General features: G+C 40.9%; 2 protein-coding genes across 4 annotated transcripts; both read right to left on the bottom strand.

The window, feature by feature from the left end:
• Positions 1-92: 92 nt before the first annotated feature.
• On the bottom strand, positions 93-6,524 carry slc35a1 (solute carrier family 35 member A1). Its single transcript, XM_018743874.1, has 8 exons — positions 6,380-6,524; positions 3,677-3,854; positions 2,768-2,927; positions 2,258-2,410; positions 1,956-2,022; positions 1,392-1,568; positions 961-1,095; positions 93-753 (listed from the first exon to the last, which is right to left on the bottom strand). Exons 1-8 carry the CDS (start codon positions 6,387-6,389, stop codon positions 620-622), a joined length of 1,014 nt encoding a protein of 337 aa, XP_018599390.1. The 5' UTR covers positions 6,390-6,524; the 3' UTR covers positions 93-619.
• Positions 6,525-11,155: 4,631 nt separating this feature from the next.
• On the bottom strand, positions 11,156-18,663 carry cfap206 (cilia and flagella associated protein 206). Of its 3 annotated transcripts, none has more exons than XM_018743523.2 (13): positions 18,587-18,663; positions 18,291-18,435; positions 18,077-18,160; positions 17,844-17,934; positions 17,344-17,532; positions 17,071-17,229; positions 16,695-16,909; positions 16,170-16,289; positions 14,924-15,122; positions 13,311-13,448; positions 12,540-12,733; positions 12,268-12,411; positions 11,156-11,447 (listed from the first exon to the last, which is right to left on the bottom strand). In XM_018743523.2, exons 2-13 carry the CDS (start codon positions 18,396-18,398, stop codon positions 11,220-11,222), a joined length of 1,869 nt encoding a protein of 622 aa, XP_018599039.1. In that variant the 5' UTR covers positions 18,399-18,435; positions 18,587-18,663; the 3' UTR covers positions 11,156-11,219. The 3 variants fall into 3 exon arrangements, with proteins under 3 accessions (XP_018599039.1, XP_018599040.1, XP_029105667.1); XM_018743524.2 differs by having other exon boundaries at positions 18,597-18,655; XM_029249834.1 differs by lacking the exon at positions 18,587-18,663 and having other exon boundaries at positions 18,291-18,574.
• Positions 18,664-19,619: the final 956 nt, after the last annotated feature.

The raw sequence follows: 19,619 nt of genomic DNA, 5'->3' as shown, positions 1-19,619 counted from the left end.
AGGGTTGAGCAACCAGGTCTGATTCCACAGCCAGCCTCTCAAGAAGGAAATATGCATAATACCTGATGTTCAGTCAGTTTCACAGAGGGTAATTTTTTTTTTTTTTTTTTGAGTAATACTGGATATTGGTCCCCTAACCTCCCACCTTACATGCATAAATCCGAAATTTGTTGCAAGAAACTGTCATCGAAACTCAGGTCACATTCCAGCACATGCACTTCCTCTTGCATACCTTTCAGAGCTGGAACTTGTTTCATGTCCATATTTTTCTGTTGCCAGTCATCCTGTGTCAGTGAAATTTACACCATAAAAAAAATTTAAAATATCTCTCTTGCAACAGTCTTATGATCACCAAACCAACTCAGACTCCATGAACAAAGGAATCTCTCCAAGTTGAAAATGTCAGTCATTAAAAGAGACCAGAGGACAAAACGGATATCTTTTGTATGCAGTAGGGAAAAAAACTCAGCCATTGCTGAGTAAAAATGAGGCAACTTATTCAAAACTTCTGGCCGTGACCATGTTGAGCGTACTTCTTACTGTGGTTCACCATCCAGAAAGACATGCCACAGCCTGTATACGCATTGTGCAGCTGTGTCCAGGGAGGCTGTGCTTCAACTCAGATTATCATCAGCCTCTGATTAGTCCCTTTGTGTGGTTCTGCTCTGATGAGTTTGGTGGTATCCTGTGTTGGCAGGCCATACAGATATATGGACAGGCACACCAACACAGCACCACTGGCAAAGGTGACAGCTGCAAGAACAGAAAACACATCACACATTGTGCATGGCACACCCCATATTTCTCTGAGTCCAAAGTACTGCGACACAAATTAGATGATGGATTGCGAAAGATTTTTTTTTTCTTAAAATTAAAAAAAATATATCACATGCTACCCCTTGCTGCTAGCATGAGAAAATGAACAATTAAACATTCTCCCGCAGCAAGTGCCTGACTTACTTATCTGTAGTCCAAAGAGGAGGACTGAAGCTACTGTGGAAAGAATAATGGCAGCAGCAGCAGAGAATCCCTTCATGATGTTGTCTGTGTACTTGACCACCACTGATGTGTACAGACCACCTACACTGGCCAAAACTGGGGAAGTGAAAGGGACAAAACAAGTTTAAAGCATATGCATTGCTACAGTAACGTAGTAGTTCATGTGACATGTTCAAGCCCCACTTTGATTGTCCTGCCCTTGTGTGGGAAACTTACCCTGAATTGCTACAGTAAAACATACCCATCTTATAAAATGTACTATGTCTGATTGGAAAAAGCATCAGCCTAATATCAATATGATAGTACTTTAACTTAAACTCCAGATCTGAAAACACCGATCAAACAATATTCTACTTTTAAAAAAAAAAAAAAAAAAAAAAAAGACAACTTACAGACCACAAGACACACCCAGGCTGTATAGCCATAGAAGAATCCCTTTTCTAGCACCTTTGGGCCATCTGATATGAAGACCCCGACCAGAGTCACTACAATGCCCGATAGGTACATCTGGATGTTCCGCACCCACAGGGATGTATCTGAGCTCTTCAGAACTTTCTCAAAGTATACACCTGCCAAAAGCATTCACTGCTGTTAAAACACACACACAAACAAACCTACGTGCATTTACTGAGCCTGCAAAAAACAATTTACATAGAACTGGGACAAAGATCCGGATGTATACATCACACAAACCTAAGTTCTTGTAAAACTTGTAAGCTACTTGAAAGAAAGCATCTGTTTAGTTCTGATGATGATCTGTACAACTGGATGCACAGCATCACTCAAATATTTTTGAAAGTAGACAGCCCATCCCCCAGCTGCAAGCTGTCAGATGTTTAATTAAATTTACTCGACTCATTTTCGGATGTAGGAGTCACTAGAAAAGTGAACAAATGAAAAGTGATTTGAAAAACTAGCTTCCCCGTTCTGTTACGGCTTGCGACATGTAGCATTACCTGCAAATCCAGAACACAACACAGCTACGGCAATAGCAATTAAACCTAAAACTGGGTTCTGGTCAACCTGAGGGAAGATGCAAAGAAAGTGAATAAATACATGCAGACACAGTATGTGATTTCAAAGATATTTTAAACAAGTTTACACCTGTGTAGACTGTACAGTCACATATACAGTATAATGCACCTTGAAAGATACTCCCCAGCGTTCACCATCAACTTGTATATTTCAGGGGCAAAAGCAGATGGATTCAATAAATCAACCCGACGAACCTGACACACAAGGCGCTGGGCAGCCTCACCTGCACTTTTGTAGACTCGGCCGGGTTCCACTGCACCAGTGTGACCCCGCCACAGAGCAAGAAGACCGAGAACCACTGGAGACGGCTGAGGGACCGGTTTAGCATGAGAACCGTGCACAGAGCAGTGCAGGGGATTTTCAGCTGGTAGGTCACCTGCAAGAACAACACGGACCATCCTGGGATAGCAACATGCCATGAAATATCCTACCACCAGTAATCTGACAGGGTGTAGTAACATTTACTGTTTGTTCTAAATTAATACTACACATTATACTCCTCTTACATTACATTTATTCATTTAGCAGACACTTCACCAAAGCAATGTACATCTCATAGAAAATAAAGTGTGCATTACATTAGCAGAAAGAGAAAGAGATGCAGATGCACGATCTCTTCCTTCAAGTACTTTAAAATGACAATAACAGAAAAAAAAAGAAGAGCGAGACATGCAGTTTAGGACAAAATATATATGTTCAGAAAAAGTCACCAAAAACCAAGTAAAGCCCAAACCTGATAAACAGCTGCATCCAGGTTACTTAATGCCAAAAATGCCATGTTGTTCTGAATGGCATATACCACAGAGGGAACACTTAGCTTCAGAAGCTCCTTTGGGCTTCGAAACACATGTTCAGTGAGTGATGTCTTTAGCCTATCAATGCTCCCAGATTCCCTGAGAAGTATTAAAAGAACAGAACAACAATTACTGCCAATGCTTAAAATCCCAAAAAAGATTTACTGTAATTAATCTGTTCAAACCTCTAATTTGTTTAATGTAGAATTCCATTGTTAGCCTTTTATTTACCCCATTAGCTACCCATTTCATTATTTACAATAGCGCAGGTGAAAAGAACATCTGCACCTATAGTCTTGGTTGGCTACTTTCCATAGCTAAAATACAACAGCACAATGCAGTAAAAATATTCTATATGAATTTAGTTATAATAAACCCATGCAGCACCTGTCAAACATCTGTGCTAAGTACACGGCAGTTCTTGAATTCAAATACCTGAGCAGGTATTATGTCTCATCTATCAAACACAGTCATAAAAAAGCACTACAGGGCACACTGACAGTATTTCGTCACAGCTAAGTGACTTGCAACACACCTGTTTTCTGTTGGATGGAAAAGATGAGAAACAGGTTGTCCCTAAAATTAATCATTACCATTCAGAAAGTCTGAATGACTGTATATTACTAAACATAAGTCAAGGAGAATGACAAAAATGTGTCAGCTGTCACGCAGTACAGAAGTAGCCTCTGGTGAACTGTTGCTTAGCAGCACGCTGTACTTGAAGGTCCCACACATTCTACATGGTGCAAAGTTTGAATTAAATGGTAATTAAAAGGTACCATTCTCAACCCAGTTATATGCAAGATAACAGTACAATTACAGATGACTTCCAGCAGCAGGCTGCTTACCTGGCCAGCATTCCCAGACTTAAGAAGAGCTTGATGACCTCAGTGATGCACACTGCTGTGGTGGAGAAATACAGGTCTAGTGACACGGTCCTTGTGTACCGCAGAGCCACGGTGTAAGTGGCTGCCACCAGCGTCATCACTGTTAGGCAGTACAGCTTGAACACCAGGCTAATTTGTTCTGCAAAAGAAGTTTGTATGGACTGTAACTTGAGTACCTTACACACAACATTAATGAAACTACAAATGTATTACATTCAAACATATATCTTAACCTTTAAATGGTTGAAGCCATTGTCCACAACAGCTTACAACGTTAGGTTTATACAATATAAAAGCGCTTACAAGATTACAAGGCAGATTATGAAAGATCAGGGTGAAATATTGTGCTACAACAGCAGATCAACACAAGACTGGACTAAACAAAAGAAAAGCATTATTATGGTAACAGGAACTATTACCACTAGTTTTTCAGTAAACATTTTTACACACTTCTCTTTACCTTACATGATGCAAAATTAGATTCCCCATACAGTTAGTTGTGCGCAAAACAATTACCGGCAGTCCCCGGATTATGAATGAGTTCCATTCCTAAGTGTCTTTAAGTTAGTTTTCTACGCAAGTGGGAGTAGTTAGGTTTGTGTCTGATGTCAGTCAAATGTCTGTCTTAGTATATTGTGTACCTTTCTATGCATAAAAAAAACAAGAAACACCTCCGGACACAATAAAACATCTTTAACATAATACAGTAATAATACAATGTAAATGATAACACCAATAACAATAATAAAGGTAACTACAGTATTTATTATAGAAAGAAATAATAAATGTTACTACTGTCATGATGAGCAGAGGAAACAGAGGCGGCTGGATCTAAGTGCAGGACTACACGTGTTCTTGCGGTCGGGGATGAATGGTGGGTCAATTGGCAAACTGAACAGAGCCAAGGATCCGAAATCGTGGTCGAGGGACAAGGCAGCTGGTCGTTATTAAAGAGACATGGAACAGGACTTGGAAGAGCAAAGCGAGGGAGGTTTGAGAATGAAGAGGGGAAGGTGATCTTGAGTGAGATTCCGCCACGGGGAAGGGGTTGAGAGGTGTCTTTTAATTGCTGAGTGCTCCAACTGAAGGCAGGTGCAGGGGTGGTCATAGCAACTACAGTATTTATAATAGAGACAGAAAGTAAGTTTGTGTGTGTATATGTTTAATGGGTTTTTTTTTTTTTTTTAAAGCAACTTTAATGTTCACTTTTCCAACGTTCGTTGGTGTTTCACCTTTTTTCCAGTCGCTTTATTATTTCCACTTTAGTTTCAATCATGATCGTTTTCTTTGATGCATCATATTTATGCTTAATGCCATGGTTAGGATGGTAAAAACAAAAAGAAAAGCGAAATATAGTAACAGATGAGACACTTAACAGCAATACAGTCCATGTCATACTCAGCAGCCAGGAGACTGAGGTGTTGGCGGTCGGTCGATGCACAAAACATAGGTCTTGGGGAAAATCCGATGTCGTAGTCGATGAGGCGACGCAAGTGTCGGGAGGGGAAACGAGGGATTGAGGAGAAGAAGGGATTTGGAAGAACGCGTAGGTTGTTGTTGTTGTTGTTGTTGTTGTTGGTTCACTCGAGAGCGCTGGAGAGACGGGTTTCTCAAATGAGATTCTGCAGCCCGGGTGTGCAGGTGTGGCTTCTTTATACCCCGCTGCTCTGATTTCGGGCAGGTGGAAGGTTTGGGGGGAGGTCGTAAGCGTGACAGTCCGACTGAGAAGAAGAAAGTCTTCCCCCCCCCCCACCCCCCACCTCGGGCTCAGGCGCCCACGAACCGTTGTAGACACGGGGGCACATAGCCTAGGGGACAGAAACTACGGCTTATACCCAAGTCGGTCGTTCGTAACCCGGGAACTGCCAGTACTTAACATTTACATAAGGTGTGGGTCGGGAAAACTCTCGAGTGCCCGGAGCATTCACCCAGAACCAAACCTGGTCCTCAGTTACTGATGCATGCGGCTGGTAAAGTCAAAAGTGGGGCTGACTTTCACTACACAGGTAACTAAATAGTTAAACACATATGACAAAAAATACAGAAAGCATCAACTCGGTTTGTTCTGTGGAACGCAGCACAGATCATTCCGAAACATATGGAAAAATGCAAACGTTTTGCAGATATGGAGCTATGTACCTGGGGACCGCAGAATATCATAAACATTGAGAAATATGAAATTTGAAACGGGCTTCTGAGTGAGAATTATTAACCACAATATAAATAATAATATTATTCAATAGGTGATGTCTTGGTTGGTTAAAGACATTCACCTAAATGTGGCTAAGCAGAACCACTACAGTTCCAAGTGCGGCTACTACTACTACTGCAGTAGTACTATTTAATAATTAAACTAATAACAATAATAAAAATTTTACAAGTCAATAAATGATTCAAACAGCTCAGCTGGACTCAAACAAAACGCAAAAGTGCTATTTTCCTCACAACTGAACTGAGGAGCATGTGTCTGTTCTCCACACACACACAGGTCTACTTTTCTGTCTCTCTCTCTCACACACACACACAGCTAGTCACTAGTGTCCGAACTCATGATGATTGATACGAGTCAAGTCAAGAGACACATGATCATCAGTGGAGCGAAGCGGGATTTTTCATATTAAAATGAAGAAAGAAAGAGAGAAAAAAAAAAAAAAAAAAACTTACCGTGAGCCATAGTTACTATCCTATCTCTAATTGTGATGCTGACTGGCTGCAAACATGATTTTAAAATAACACCGAAAACCGAGTACTGTAGCAGCCGTGATGATTACTCTTCCCTTTTAAACACACAGCCTGCAACATAACTATGACCCGGATGCACTTCCAGGGAACTCTCGCATGACGTCATCAGACTGGCGACCCCAGCAACTATTTACAGAACGTCTCAAAAAGACAGTTGCTGAGTTGGGAATATTGACCAGCTTCACTGTTAATTCAGTTTTAAGATACAGTATTGTATTTTAGTATCTTGAACTGTCGTCTTAAAGTGAAAACCAATCTTTTCATAATTGCGTTGAAGTCTTTCCAAGTTCTGTTTCAGTTCTTTTATAAATTAATTTCACTTGTAATTCTTAACTAGTGGTTTGTGTTTGTATTTTTCTTTATACATCATATAAAGAAAAAAACAAACATACAAAAGAAAGATTAATGACTTGTTTTCATCATCTCAGTGGATGGGGCTTGAAAATGGAATAGAAATTACACCAAGATTGTCTTATTTGGTTAGGAAATGAGAAAAGTTATGGCAATTTTTGTTTTTGATAAACGAGCGTGATTTTGCTCATGTTTTACGACTTTAAGTTTTACACAGAGAAAAGTTTTGATCAAAAATTACATCAAAATGAGAAAAAGAAAAAATCACCGTTATTTTCTTTATCCTCGACAGAACTTAATGAAATTTGGAAGGCAAGAATGGAATGACGTCATCTTCATTATCATTATAGTTGTTAATTGAGTAATTAATAAATTAAGTAATTCGTGAGCAGCGGAACGTGACAGTTTAGTTGTATTCTTTCTGCAAAATCCTATAAAATGGAAAAGAACTGAAGGAAAAACAAGAAGTGCAGTACAGTAGTGTCTTTAATGGAAATTGAATTTACGAAGGCCAGTAATCAATTTAATAATTAATACATTTAATAATTTATTAAGTATCTATTACACAAGTGCTGTGTACAGTAAGTCCAGTTCAATAAACACAAACTCTGTACAATCCACTTCAACTTCAAAGTTCACATCCTTCATAATTTAACACCAGGATTATATTCCTTTCACTGTAAACCATTTATTAAGTATGATCACATTTACTTTCTGCTAGTTATTACTTATACAGTCATACACTTTCATTCTCGTGGCTGATGAGTATGTCTTTCCATCAACTTTTGGCCCCTTTATGTTTGAAGTCAGGTCTTCCAACTCTTTGCTGAAGAAGCAGGTTTCCATGTTGAAGTTCTAATATCATGTTGTCTTCCTCCTTCATCTTTCAGAGGACCCTGGCTCAGAATGAACTTGAAGGTGACTGCCTGGAGTTGCGGCCATTGTACCGGAATCTGTTTGTTCAACTGTTAATTTCTCATCTCACATACTGGGTTAAACAACAGGAGCTTGAGGAACTGGCAACTGTGCAACAAGAACCATTTACTCAGGATCAACAGCCTCAAAGACGTGAAACCGCTCATCACATATCGCTGAGAACTTTTCAAATTCTTTTGGGTCTGTAAGTTTTTAAAACCTTTTCAATGTGAATGTCACAAGCATTTTTATATCTGAATTCAAGGAATTCCTGAAAGAGAAGCCCTCGAATAAAAAATGTATTTTTAATTGTGTCTCTGTCTCAGTTCAACTACTTCCAGCTTCAGGGATGTACAGTTGTAATACATGTGCTTTTTTCCATTCAGTGCTGGTAGAAGGAACTGTTGAAAACTTCTCGTTCCCACACCCGGTTGGGCATCTGCTTTGACAGCTCTGCATCTTTTTCTCGAGTGTAGGACCCATAGGGCAATACCCACTTCGGACATATAATTAACAAAATTGTTATTCTTCTGATTATTTGTAGTATATGAACACTTCTCTGAATTTATTCTATAAATATAATAAGAATGTACAGAGTATATAATAAGCTGCAAGAAGGAAGGCATTATAAGTATTGTATTGTAGCATACATTAATACTTGCATTATAAATTTACCGCTCACTGTTTTAGAACATAAAATTATTTGTACAATTGTAAAATAAACATAATTAAAACAACATCATATCTTAGAAATATAAAAAAGCTATATTAAAAACATCACTGAGTGTTAAATTTCATTTACTACCACCTGATGTTCTACGCCATTCAGAAATGAACCAACACAGAGAAAGATTATATATTTATATTATAAGATTACTTCAGTATTAAATTACTTAATTTATATTTTTATTCCAATTATAATGGTATTAAATGTTGCGAGGGGCTGCAACGCTACGCGCCACCCTGCCCGCTCCTCCCGCCTGATACACATCGCACCCAACCCCCATGTTGTACCTTCTGGGTGGTGGGCCCACATGGCCCCCCCCACATTGCCTTTTCGGGCTGAGCCAGGCGCTCGCCTAGGAACACTACCCCCAGGCCTGGCTCCAGGGGTAGGTCCCAGTGACCCTATTCCGGGCAGGGTAAACGAGGTAGATCGGCCCAGGACCCATTGGTGGGATTATATCTCAAAGGTGGTCTGGGAACAGCTGGGGATCCCCCAGGCTGAGATGGAGGAAGTTGCAGGGGACAGGAGCGGCTGGGCCTCTCTGCTCTCCCTGCTGCCGCCGCGACCCTATTAGGACAAGCGGGATGGATGGATGGATGGATGGATGGATGGATGGATGGAAATGGCATTAAAGTGCAGAAACAGAAAAAAACACAGGCTTTTGTCATTTTTTTATGTAATAAAGATGATTTTTGTCCTACTTTGTTTTTCAGAAGAAGGGGCTTTGTCCGAAGGGTTTTTATCCTGCGCGGGTTTTGTCTGGACCCCAGTCCAGACAACCCCCCCAAAAGACAAAACCCACTTGTTAATGAAATAACAAAATAATAAAAGCTACTGCTTTTACTGTTCTTACACTTTCATACTATTTAATACCATTAATTGGAAGAAAAAAATAAGAAATTTAGGTTAGCAGAAGTGGACCAGGTTTTCCGATTGCGCTGGCGACGCATTTGCGAATTTCTAGAGAACTCAGGTCAAAAATGTACTATCTGGCGGACATCAGATAAAATAATTGAAAGATATTATTTATTATATTATTTATTATTTTAATTTTACATTCAAGATTCGAGACAGAATTGTTATTAAACCTAAATGAGCTGTATTGGTCAGATGTGTAGTGTAGCATTGTTTTACGGTTACCATGGTTACATCACCAAAGAGCGGCCATCTCGATTTTCGCCATTCGTCATTGCAGGACATCGCCCGAAAAACCTTAAGAGCCAATGAAAAACATGCCTTTATTGAGGTGTCCGCTGTACACCCAGCCAATGCGATAGCAGGAACGACTGGCACGTGATGTTGACGCAAATCTCGCGGATGGTCGCCTTAATTTATGTTTTTGTTAAGTATACTGTGGTTTGTTTGTATTTTTCTTTATATATGAGGATCCGTGGGATCAGAATGACAATTTATAGATGCTATTTCGGACATGGAGAATTGCAATTGATCACTCCGGAGAGTTTATTTGCGATTCTTGATTTATACTTGCAGTGTTGTATTCAGAGTAGTATAAACTTACTAACTCTCTGACCATCGTTTGTCTATAAAATAGTAAAAGATAGAAAAAACCTCTGAAGAATTCCGTTTGAAAAAGTATTGATGGCGTAGGCATAAAAATTCACCGTTTAAATTGTCGAGAAACTGTATAAGGTGTAAATAAAGTTTTTTGTTTTAAATTAAACTTCAGTTATATTGACAAAAGAGGTGTAAAAAACTGCTACGAAGCAGTCTGTCTTTATAATTATATGTATGCAGTTCACAAATGATAGCTTGGCCGGTAATCTGAACAAATTCTGTATCAAAATTAAATCCCAGTTTTAAAGTGTAAATTAACTATAATTAACTATTAACTGGGCTGTATGATACATTTGATAGCGACTTGCGTACTTTTTGACTTGGTGGATGGATTCTTATTTCTGCAGCAAAAAATTATTCACTGGTGTAAAAAAATATACATATATAGTATACTATATTATACAGTCTTGAAATGCTGGAACAAAACACCGATTTATGCCGTATGCCATGGCTTTCAGAAGTAAACTTGTTTTCCTCTGAATTTCACAAAGGTATGTTTGGCATAGTAGCTATTTGAAGTCAGCTTTGTGCCTTCACACACTTTAAGAAATGTTACTTCATTTAGCAGATGCTTCTCCCAAAGTGACTTCCAGTGAACGCTTTGTACACACACACACACACACCCCTTATTCACCCAAGGTGACTTGCGTAGATACACACACTACAATGAGTCAGTCATCCATACATCAGTAAAACACACTCTCTGTCAATCACACACAATGGGTGACTTAGTCACCAATGCACCTGAACTGTGACTGTGGGAGGAAACCAGAGCACCCGTAGGAAACTTAACGCAGACTGAGCAGGGATCGAACCCACATCGTCTCACACCACCCAGGTGCTGAGACAGCAGCGCTACTCACTGTATCACTGTGCCACCCTGCAGTCTGAAACAGTCATAAAACGATTAAATATAAAAATAAAAGATCATGTCCCAAGCTCTGACACGATCACAAAATAAAATGTAAAATACAGGGTCGTCACCTGGGCTTGGAACATTGAACAATTTTTTTAAATCTTCCCACCATTTTTAGATTTCTCTGCTTCAGTTTATTTTGTGCATAAACAGAAAAGTCTTAACATTTTAACAGTAGCTAAAAAACAATGCTCAAAGCCAATAAGGCAGAACAGAAAAATTTGTTTCAGTACTCTTGTCGTAAAATATGGAACAAATTAGCTTTTGCGTATTTTTTTTCATTCATCAGCTGGTCTTGTTAAGTTAGTTTTGATGAAGTGTGTGGTTTTGGTCTCTCCGCCACGGAGCCCAGCTAGGTACACTTGTGGTTGCGGGACATTGCTCGTGCCCTCCTTCTTTGTTTGACACGCGGTGTCTCTCGGAAGATACACCTGGGAGACATTGTCGCGCCGCATGTGGCTCAGGTTGGTTTGCATGGAGTGCGTGACTTTGCGGCGAAGATTGGCCTGGAAAGAATGGGGTTCGGTTTTAAAGTTGGCATAATGGCCCATTGGCAAGACCTCACGCTCCGATGCATGGTTTACCGCTGAGTTCTAGGATAGATGGAAAAATCCACCCGTCTCCAGGACATTAACTCGGACAAACGTTAGGTCATTTTTCCAAATCGCACCGTCACAGATCTTGGAGCCACTGCACGTTATGGTACACAGTGATAAGAAGTTGTGATTGTTTTGAGAATTTTATTGTGACAGAGCACTGCTGGTAGCATAGTGGTTAGAACTGCTGCTTTTGGACCAACAGGTTGCAGGTTTGACTTTCACCTCTGACTGTAGTACCCTTGAGCAAGGTGCTTACCCTAAATTGTTCCAGTAAATTGACCCGGCTGTATGAATGGGTAAATAACTGTAGGTAGATTAATGTTGTAAGAGCATCAGCTAAGTGAAAATGCTAAAACATAAATACAATGTCAAGCATCTTCATCTCAGTTCTACTGATGATTGTGAATTGTGCAGCCCAGATTTTTTCCTCTATAACTGTGTAAAATCGGTATAGTTCTTTTCTCCTATCAAGAGATGTTCACTCTAACATCATGAAACAGCACCATTAAGTGGACAAACCAGGTTTTGCAGTACATAGTCGTGTTCGGCTCAACAGTTTTCCAAGGATTTACCAAAAAATTAATCCAAGATGGCCAACTTTATCCAGGTTATTTTTTTCTTCTGCCTTTCAATATTAAAAAACGCCATTTGCGTCACTACACAATGAACCGTCTGGTGCTGGGATTCCAAGATCTGTAACCAGTGATGGTTCTGTGGAGTAACTCACCAGTTTGATTGCTTTTCTTCTCAGCTCCCATTCATTCCACTCATACGACTTGACAATATTCGATTCCACTGGGTGAGTGTCTGTCTGTGTACAACTGTCACACATCGTGATGGGCTTCACCAGCAGCCTCTCTTCTGATTCCGTCTGTAGACGAAAATTTCAAATCTAAAAACCCACATCAAATGCAAGCAGACATGTAAAGAGACCTGAAGGCATCCACAATAGTTCTCAAGGCGAATAATTTTACTCTCCTGCAAAAGGTCAACACTCACTTCCGAATAAGGAGTGATGCACACGAACTGGTGATGTAGGTCCAGTAGCTGAATTAGCTCCGGAGACCGTCTAACAATTTCTGCCAGCTGCTCAATATTTTCATCGGGGTTAGCAGCAAAATCACAGGCTGCCTCCTTGGAACTGAAGATATAGAATTTATTCCTGTGCTTTAGGATTCCGATACTTGGGTTACCTGGACAAAAATGGAAAGCGGTGCTATTCGCAGTACTTGAAAATTTGATGATATATGAAAGTAGACGCTGCTTGCGTTGATATATTCAGATTTTTGCTGGTTATATGGGCAATTTTTAACCATTAAACCAAGTTTTACTTATGCAGTGAGTATTGGGTCCACACCGCTTGTCTCTTGACCACTACGTACAAAGCACTCTGCCCTGTATTGGTAACATTTCTTTAGTGCCCCTGTATGTGAGAGTTTGTCACAGTACTGACAAATATGCTGGTGCGATTGTTTTGTTACGGTCATGCATTTTGGTGTTTGAGGAATTTTTAGATGCAACTTTGTCTGGGAACACGATTATCACCATAACAAGTAATGACAATCTGATGACTATACACCAGTTCCTCACCTACCAGGGTTATTTCACAGAACAAATTAGACCCCTCAAGCAGAGAAAACCTGGACCTCCGTGCATTCCACAATAAAAAACTGGTAGGTAAACAATATTCGAGGAATAATCAGGCAAGTAGATTAATCCTGCTGTGAAATCTCACTTATATGCTCAGTCATACTCAGTTTTTCTGCATACCTGGCAAAAGACTACCATCCTTCACAAGTGTGTAAGCACACATTCCCTTGTATTCAAATGGAAGTTTGTCAAAGTTAGCCGTTGTCTCTGGGAAGAGCCATTCTTGATTTTCAAACTCAGAGGGATCCATGTGGTTTTCTGAAGAAAGGACAAAAGAGTCGTCAGATCAAGCTTCATCTTGGTGTACAGCGTTTGTGTAGTATTCGAGCAAATGTGAAGTAATAATTAAAAACTACCACCCAAAAATAATGAAATAGATTTGGAGCAGAAAGAGTCTATAGGCAGAGGAAATGGAAAGAGTTGGACACAGGTCTCTTTCTAAACTGTTGCCCAAATTCTGATGCTAAATGGAAACACTTGTGTCTGACCAGGTCATGAAGAATGATGTAGAAAGTTGCCCTTACTATGGTTGTTGTTGTTACTATGGTTACCGCAAAGAAGTTCATTGTCAGCTGTGTTGTTACCACGATCACCATCAAGTTATTCATTGTGCACTGCATTTTTATGAGGCTCATCAGCAGGTAATTCATTTTTAAAGCACAGCTTTGTTGAAACCAAGTTTTCCTGTTTTAAGTTGTATTAAATGATCAGGTGCATAATGTTTATTTCTTTGTTTCTTACACTGTAGGTCTAACAATGATTTGCCTACTGTATGAGTTTTTAAATGTATTTGTTGTATTAAATAATGGTGCGCAGTAAAATGGCATTGTTGGCCAGTAACAAACATGGAATGGAATTAGGGTTGATCAAATGTGTATGCTCCTGCTTTTTGGAAAAGGGTACAGGGAGCTGAGGGGGTATTTGATGTAGTGCAGTTGTCTTGAGATGTTTAAAGATTTTCAGTAGTAATTAGACTATGAAAAGTGTCTAGATTTCAATTAGATCAATATTAGAAGACAAATTTGAAGAGTCTGATTGTTTTGGTCATAGCAACAGTGGGGAGGAAGAGGAGGAGCACCAGCTCTGGCATGGCCACTTGGCCAACCGTAATGACCAGAGATACTTTTCTCTTGTCAATGTGTTCCTGTTTTTCATTTTAGTATTTAAAATTGCCCAAGTCAGCAACAACCACGTTTCCAGTTCTCATTTCTATACATCAGATTTAACATGGGATCTGTAGAACTGACTCTCAAACCCCTCAGAGGCTCCACTGTGTCCAGTATGGTCCCCTTAAAGATCCATGTGGCTTCGTTCATCTGTTGAGTTGCTGTGTGAAGATGCTGACAACATGGTATGGACTGTGGTTGATGATGCCGATCCCATAACTGAGTCAGAGTGGCTCGTGGTTTGACAAACCATATGGCATGCTGGACTCTGGTGGTGCAATTCCAGTGATGCAGATCAAAGTGGTTCTGGTCTGAATTCTGGACTGTGTATAAGTAGAGTTTGCAAGTGTACCTGGGATGTGAGCTGAACCACCCAAGTTAGAGGCAAAATTCCTATTTTATTATTCCGTCACCATCTAACAAGCTTTGTACAAAACTTGATGGCAGATAAACCTTATTGTTATAAGTTATATATACCCGCTTGACCTTATTTTAGAGTTGACTATTGCTGAGAGGAGTAATATGGAAGGACACACTTGGAGAATTCATCCTGGCAGTGAATCATACCTGCAGATTCCTTCAACCTCTGTTCATCACTCTTAACCTCCATGCCTTCCAGCAGTATGCTGACCTGATCCTCAGGCAAGAGCTGTGACTGTGAAGCCAGAAAGGACTTCAGGCTGGTCACCATGTTGTTCAGAACGCTCAGAAAGATCATCTCATCCTGAAATCCTGACCACAGCTTGGCCAGAGCTGTGAAACGGGGCTGAATATTTAATCAGAAATTCATATTAGTCAAAGTCAGTTGGTTACATGCTGGTCATTAAGTGGCTTCAAAAGGAGTGAGGAGATGACATTCTCCTAAACACATATACGCTGACTCAGCTTGCAAACAAGTGGAGCTGGTCTGTTCATAGCTCAAATAGTTCGATCAAACTTACTTTTACCATTAAGTCACGACAAATGAAAGGTTAACATTACACACACACAGTCTGAAACCTCTCGTTCCAAGTGGGGTCACAGTGAACCAGAGCCTAACCCAGCAACACAGGGCAAAAGGCTGAAGGGGGAGGGGACACACCCAGGACAGGACACCAGTCCATCGCAAGGCACCCCAAACGGGACTCGAATCCCAGACCCACCGGAGAGTAGGACCCGCTTCAACCCACTGTGCCACCTCCCCCCCAAGAACTCGGTTAATGCATATTTATAATGTTTTGCAATCTGTGGGAATTTGTCAACCCCAGACCCACCAAAGAGGGGGACCCGGCCAAGCCTGCTGCGCTACCGTGCCCCCTACCATTATAGACTATATAAGGTTAATATTATAGATAATACTTATATTTATTAATTGGTTAGGTTCTGAAGAAATTTTGGATATAGCCATAATAAAGGAAAAAAAACACTAAACCTTGTTTTGACAAACTTCAAGCTATAAAATAGGTAGAACAAATTTAAAATGACACAATAAAATTGTCATCTCCATTAACTCTTATTTAAGGCCTGTTGTTGACTGATTCATCCCATAAACACGTGCAATGTTTGTCACGTCATTTTTCATTTCCAAAACAAACGAACGCCAGACAGGAGCCAAAAACACTGAGGAGCGGAACCACGCCGATTCCACATTCCTGAGTCCATTCTGTGAAAGGGTCTTTTCCTGAAAACTGTCAACTTGCCATGTGAATGACAATTTCGTTCGCTCCACAACAGGCACAAATGCTAGACGATACGTGAGCAAAGAAAATGGGGTTAAATGAAAAGTTTTAATCTTCGAAAATCGTAACTCAAACGTTCACAAGGAGCCACTTACAAAAACCTGGGCAGTAGGGACCGCAGCCCTCGACTGCACAGTAGCTTTCAGCTCTTCCATCTCCGAATGCAGATCCGCCTGCAGAGTTTCCACTCGCTTTGCGCACAGAATCACATCTGCCTAAACAAACAGAACGCTATTTGGAGGCCATTGTGAAGTGCAATATCACACAAATATCTTGCATGGACTATTGGAGTATTCATTCTTGCCCATGACTTGCCTACTACTAACTAAACCAAAGTACAGGGACAGCTGGTACTGTAGTGATTAGAGCTACTGCCTTTCGACCCAACGGTTGCAGGTTCAATCCCTGCCTTGAGCAAGGTACTTACCCTCAATTGCTCCAGTAAAATTAGCCAGCTATGTAAATGACTGTAAGCATATAACAACTGTGATTTTAACATTGTAAGTTGCTTTGGAGAAAAGCATCAGTTAAATGAATAAGTGTGAACAGAATACTTTGTTAGTAGTCATTGCTTTTAGGTCAAATGTTACAGGGATTAAGATGAGCTTCTGTTAACTCACCAAGATGATGTTTAAGAACGCCTCATGCTGCCGAACGTTATACAGGGCCTGTTTCAGTAGGTCAGGGGGAAAAATGTAGCCCCTGGCACCTGCTCCAGCCCGCTGGAAATTCTCCAGTATGGCTGTGTACTGGTAAGCCAAGTTCCGAGAGGTGCCAAGTTCAGATTCTATGTACATGGAGCAGATGGGAAGGGCCTCATTCAAAATTTCAGGAACTGCAGACAGTCAACGAGAGAAGGCAAGACAGAAAAGACCATAATAATGTAAATACAGCTTTAAAAGACTCAATTTTATTATTTTTTTTAAAAAAAAATACATGAACTAAATTGCACTGAAAGCTCTCTCTGCAGCATAACGGCCACTAAGTCAGGCTTACGGTCATCTACGTCTTCCCCTCCCTTTCCAGTGTTCTTGTTGAACAGCCGGATCCCTGTGACAATCCTGGTGAGCTCCACCAGCTGCTGCTCCTTGTCCCTTTTCATGAGCGACATGAAGGTTCCCAGCTCGGACTGGGGGAACACGCTCCGCAAGGCAGCTGGAACACGCAAAAAAGAAGCATGACTGCTGATGCTGGGTGTTGCCCACTTTTTTTTGACCGATCGAAACCTTACATTTCTTTCTGAATCCTTACTACAGACTGAAACCCTACCAGTGGTCTCTCGCACGGTGCTGAGGTTTGTGGGTGAGCCCATTCCAGAACGCAGGAGGATATAGCTGACAATCTTGCGATAGAGGCCATCCAGCGCTTGGTGCGTTTTGGCTCGCGTTTCCGTGATCTCGCAAACAACCGGACTCAGTTTGGCCAGCAGAAGGTGTTCGTGCTCTTCCCGCAACTCACCTTGAGGTCAGATCAAACGGCACGTGACCCTCATGGACTTCAAATGAACACAAAGACTAGATAAAGTATGGTGGAAAATACTGAGAATTTATTGGAGAGGCTACAGGGATCATTATGGTTTTATAGGTAAGAGGTCAGAAGAGACGACAGCAGTGGGACTTCAGTGTATTAAACAAAAGCAAGGGCGGTTGTGAATTAGACGATTGGACACATTTCCCTTAAGGACTTTAAGTGTTTGATGTGAAACTGTCCTGACATTTCATCACTACACTCCCTTCGCGGGGTGGAGAGACTGCCAGATTGACACTTACGCTGCGACGTGTAATTCATGTCAAAATAAACCTGCATCTTAATGGTGTCCACAGAAGGACTCCTCTGGTCCACAAGTCGATCCACGCAAAGCTGCGGAGACATCAGCCAGCACGCAAACCAAAAAAGGCAGCAACCAAGGTAAAGATCAGCCAAAATGTACTGCGTCGCCAACACAATGAATGAATGACAAGGACAGAACTGGTATTTCAGAAGTAAATGTAAGTCACTGTACCTGGGTCAGTCTACGCACATCTTGCTTAGTGAGAGGTCGATCCACGTTGAACTGATTTATTGGGTCTAAAACAACAGCTTTTATCTTGGGCGTGGGGGCGGGGGGGGACAAACTCAGGATATGAGACAGTCAATGTAGAATTACTACATACAATATCATATGATAACGTGTATAGACACACACACACACACACACACACACACAACACACTCACCATAAAGGCGACCAGTGTGTCTGAAACGCTGTGGCTCCTCCTTACACACTCCTGCACTATTTCGCGAATTATTTTTTTAATAACACCTTCTGCTTGAGCGCGGGACATCCTGAACAGCTTTACACCTACAGTACTTAGCTGCAAACTGAAAAGAAAATAATATTAAGTTGAGTGTAGGCGACAGCTCACCACACACCAGTCCGAAAGCTGAGCCTTAAACGTTAATCGCTACATCAATTTGCAATTTAATAGCTAATAATTTATAATATACAAAAGCATATACGCAGTCCACACACCGGCTTTTACATTTATTTTCGCGGCCGCGTCCCAGTAGCTCGTCGAGGCGCGTTCTACCCGGAAGAGACGCTCGAGCGTATCGTTTACTCCGGTTGCCATGGGAACTGCGCCCGAGTGGCCGGAGAGCTCGCATCGACCAGCCACATTAGTTTTAACTCTTCAGCTCCGCTTTTTTAATAAGGAACTGCATCTTAGTGTCATTTCCTTCTCGGATGTACCGTTAGGACATTACAAATCATGTCATGGATCTTTGCTTTTTTATGTCAAACACATTTCATTTACTCATTCAGACGCTTTTCTCCAAAGCGACGTACCTCTCAGCGAAAATACAATTTGTGCATTACTTAGAGACATAGTAGTTGCAGACATGTGATTCTTAAGTAAACCTAGTTTGTCTTTCCCCTTGATGCACCGAAGTTCATCGTAGGTGCATAAAACGCAAAATAGAGGAATCCTGATCACCTTTTTTTTTTTTTTTCCTTAAAGGTACACAAACATTTACATACAATACAGGAAGAGTAGCGGCTGTGTAAAGGCTTGTCAGGGGATGATCATAAAATTATGGTGCATGAACATTTACACCATACATGAGCTGCTGAGATCTTGGGCAAAGTGAGTTTGGAAAATGTGAGTTTTCAAACCCGTCACAAATGTAGACAGTTCCAGCAGTTCTGAGTGAGAGGGGAAGGTCATTCCACCACAACGGAGCCAGAACCGAGAATCTCGTGCATTACTTTTTGTGCACGGGACCACCAAGCGAGCAGAAGTAGACAAGTGAAGGGGTTTGGTTGTGGTGTAGCAATTGATCGAGTCTTGTAACTTGCTGGGAGCAGTTTTACTGATGCATTTGTAGACAATAACCAGGGTCTTAAGTCTGATCCAGGCAGCTAAAGGAAGCGAGTGCAGAGAAGTGAGTAGAGGAGATACATGGCAATGCTTTGGCAAGTCAAGCACAACTCATGCAGCACCATTCTGTATCCACTGCAGAGGTTTGATGGCAGTAGCAGGAAGGCCACACAAGAGTTGCAGTAT

This window comes from Scleropages formosus, chromosome 1 (genome assembly GCF_900964775.1).
Source record: "Scleropages formosus chromosome 1, fSclFor1.1, whole genome shotgun sequence".
Lineage (NCBI taxonomy): Eukaryota > Metazoa > Chordata > Actinopteri > Osteoglossiformes > Osteoglossidae > Scleropages > Scleropages formosus.
The sequence above is the reverse complement of the archived record's forward strand: the minus strand, read 5'-3'. Positions and strand labels throughout refer to the sequence as shown.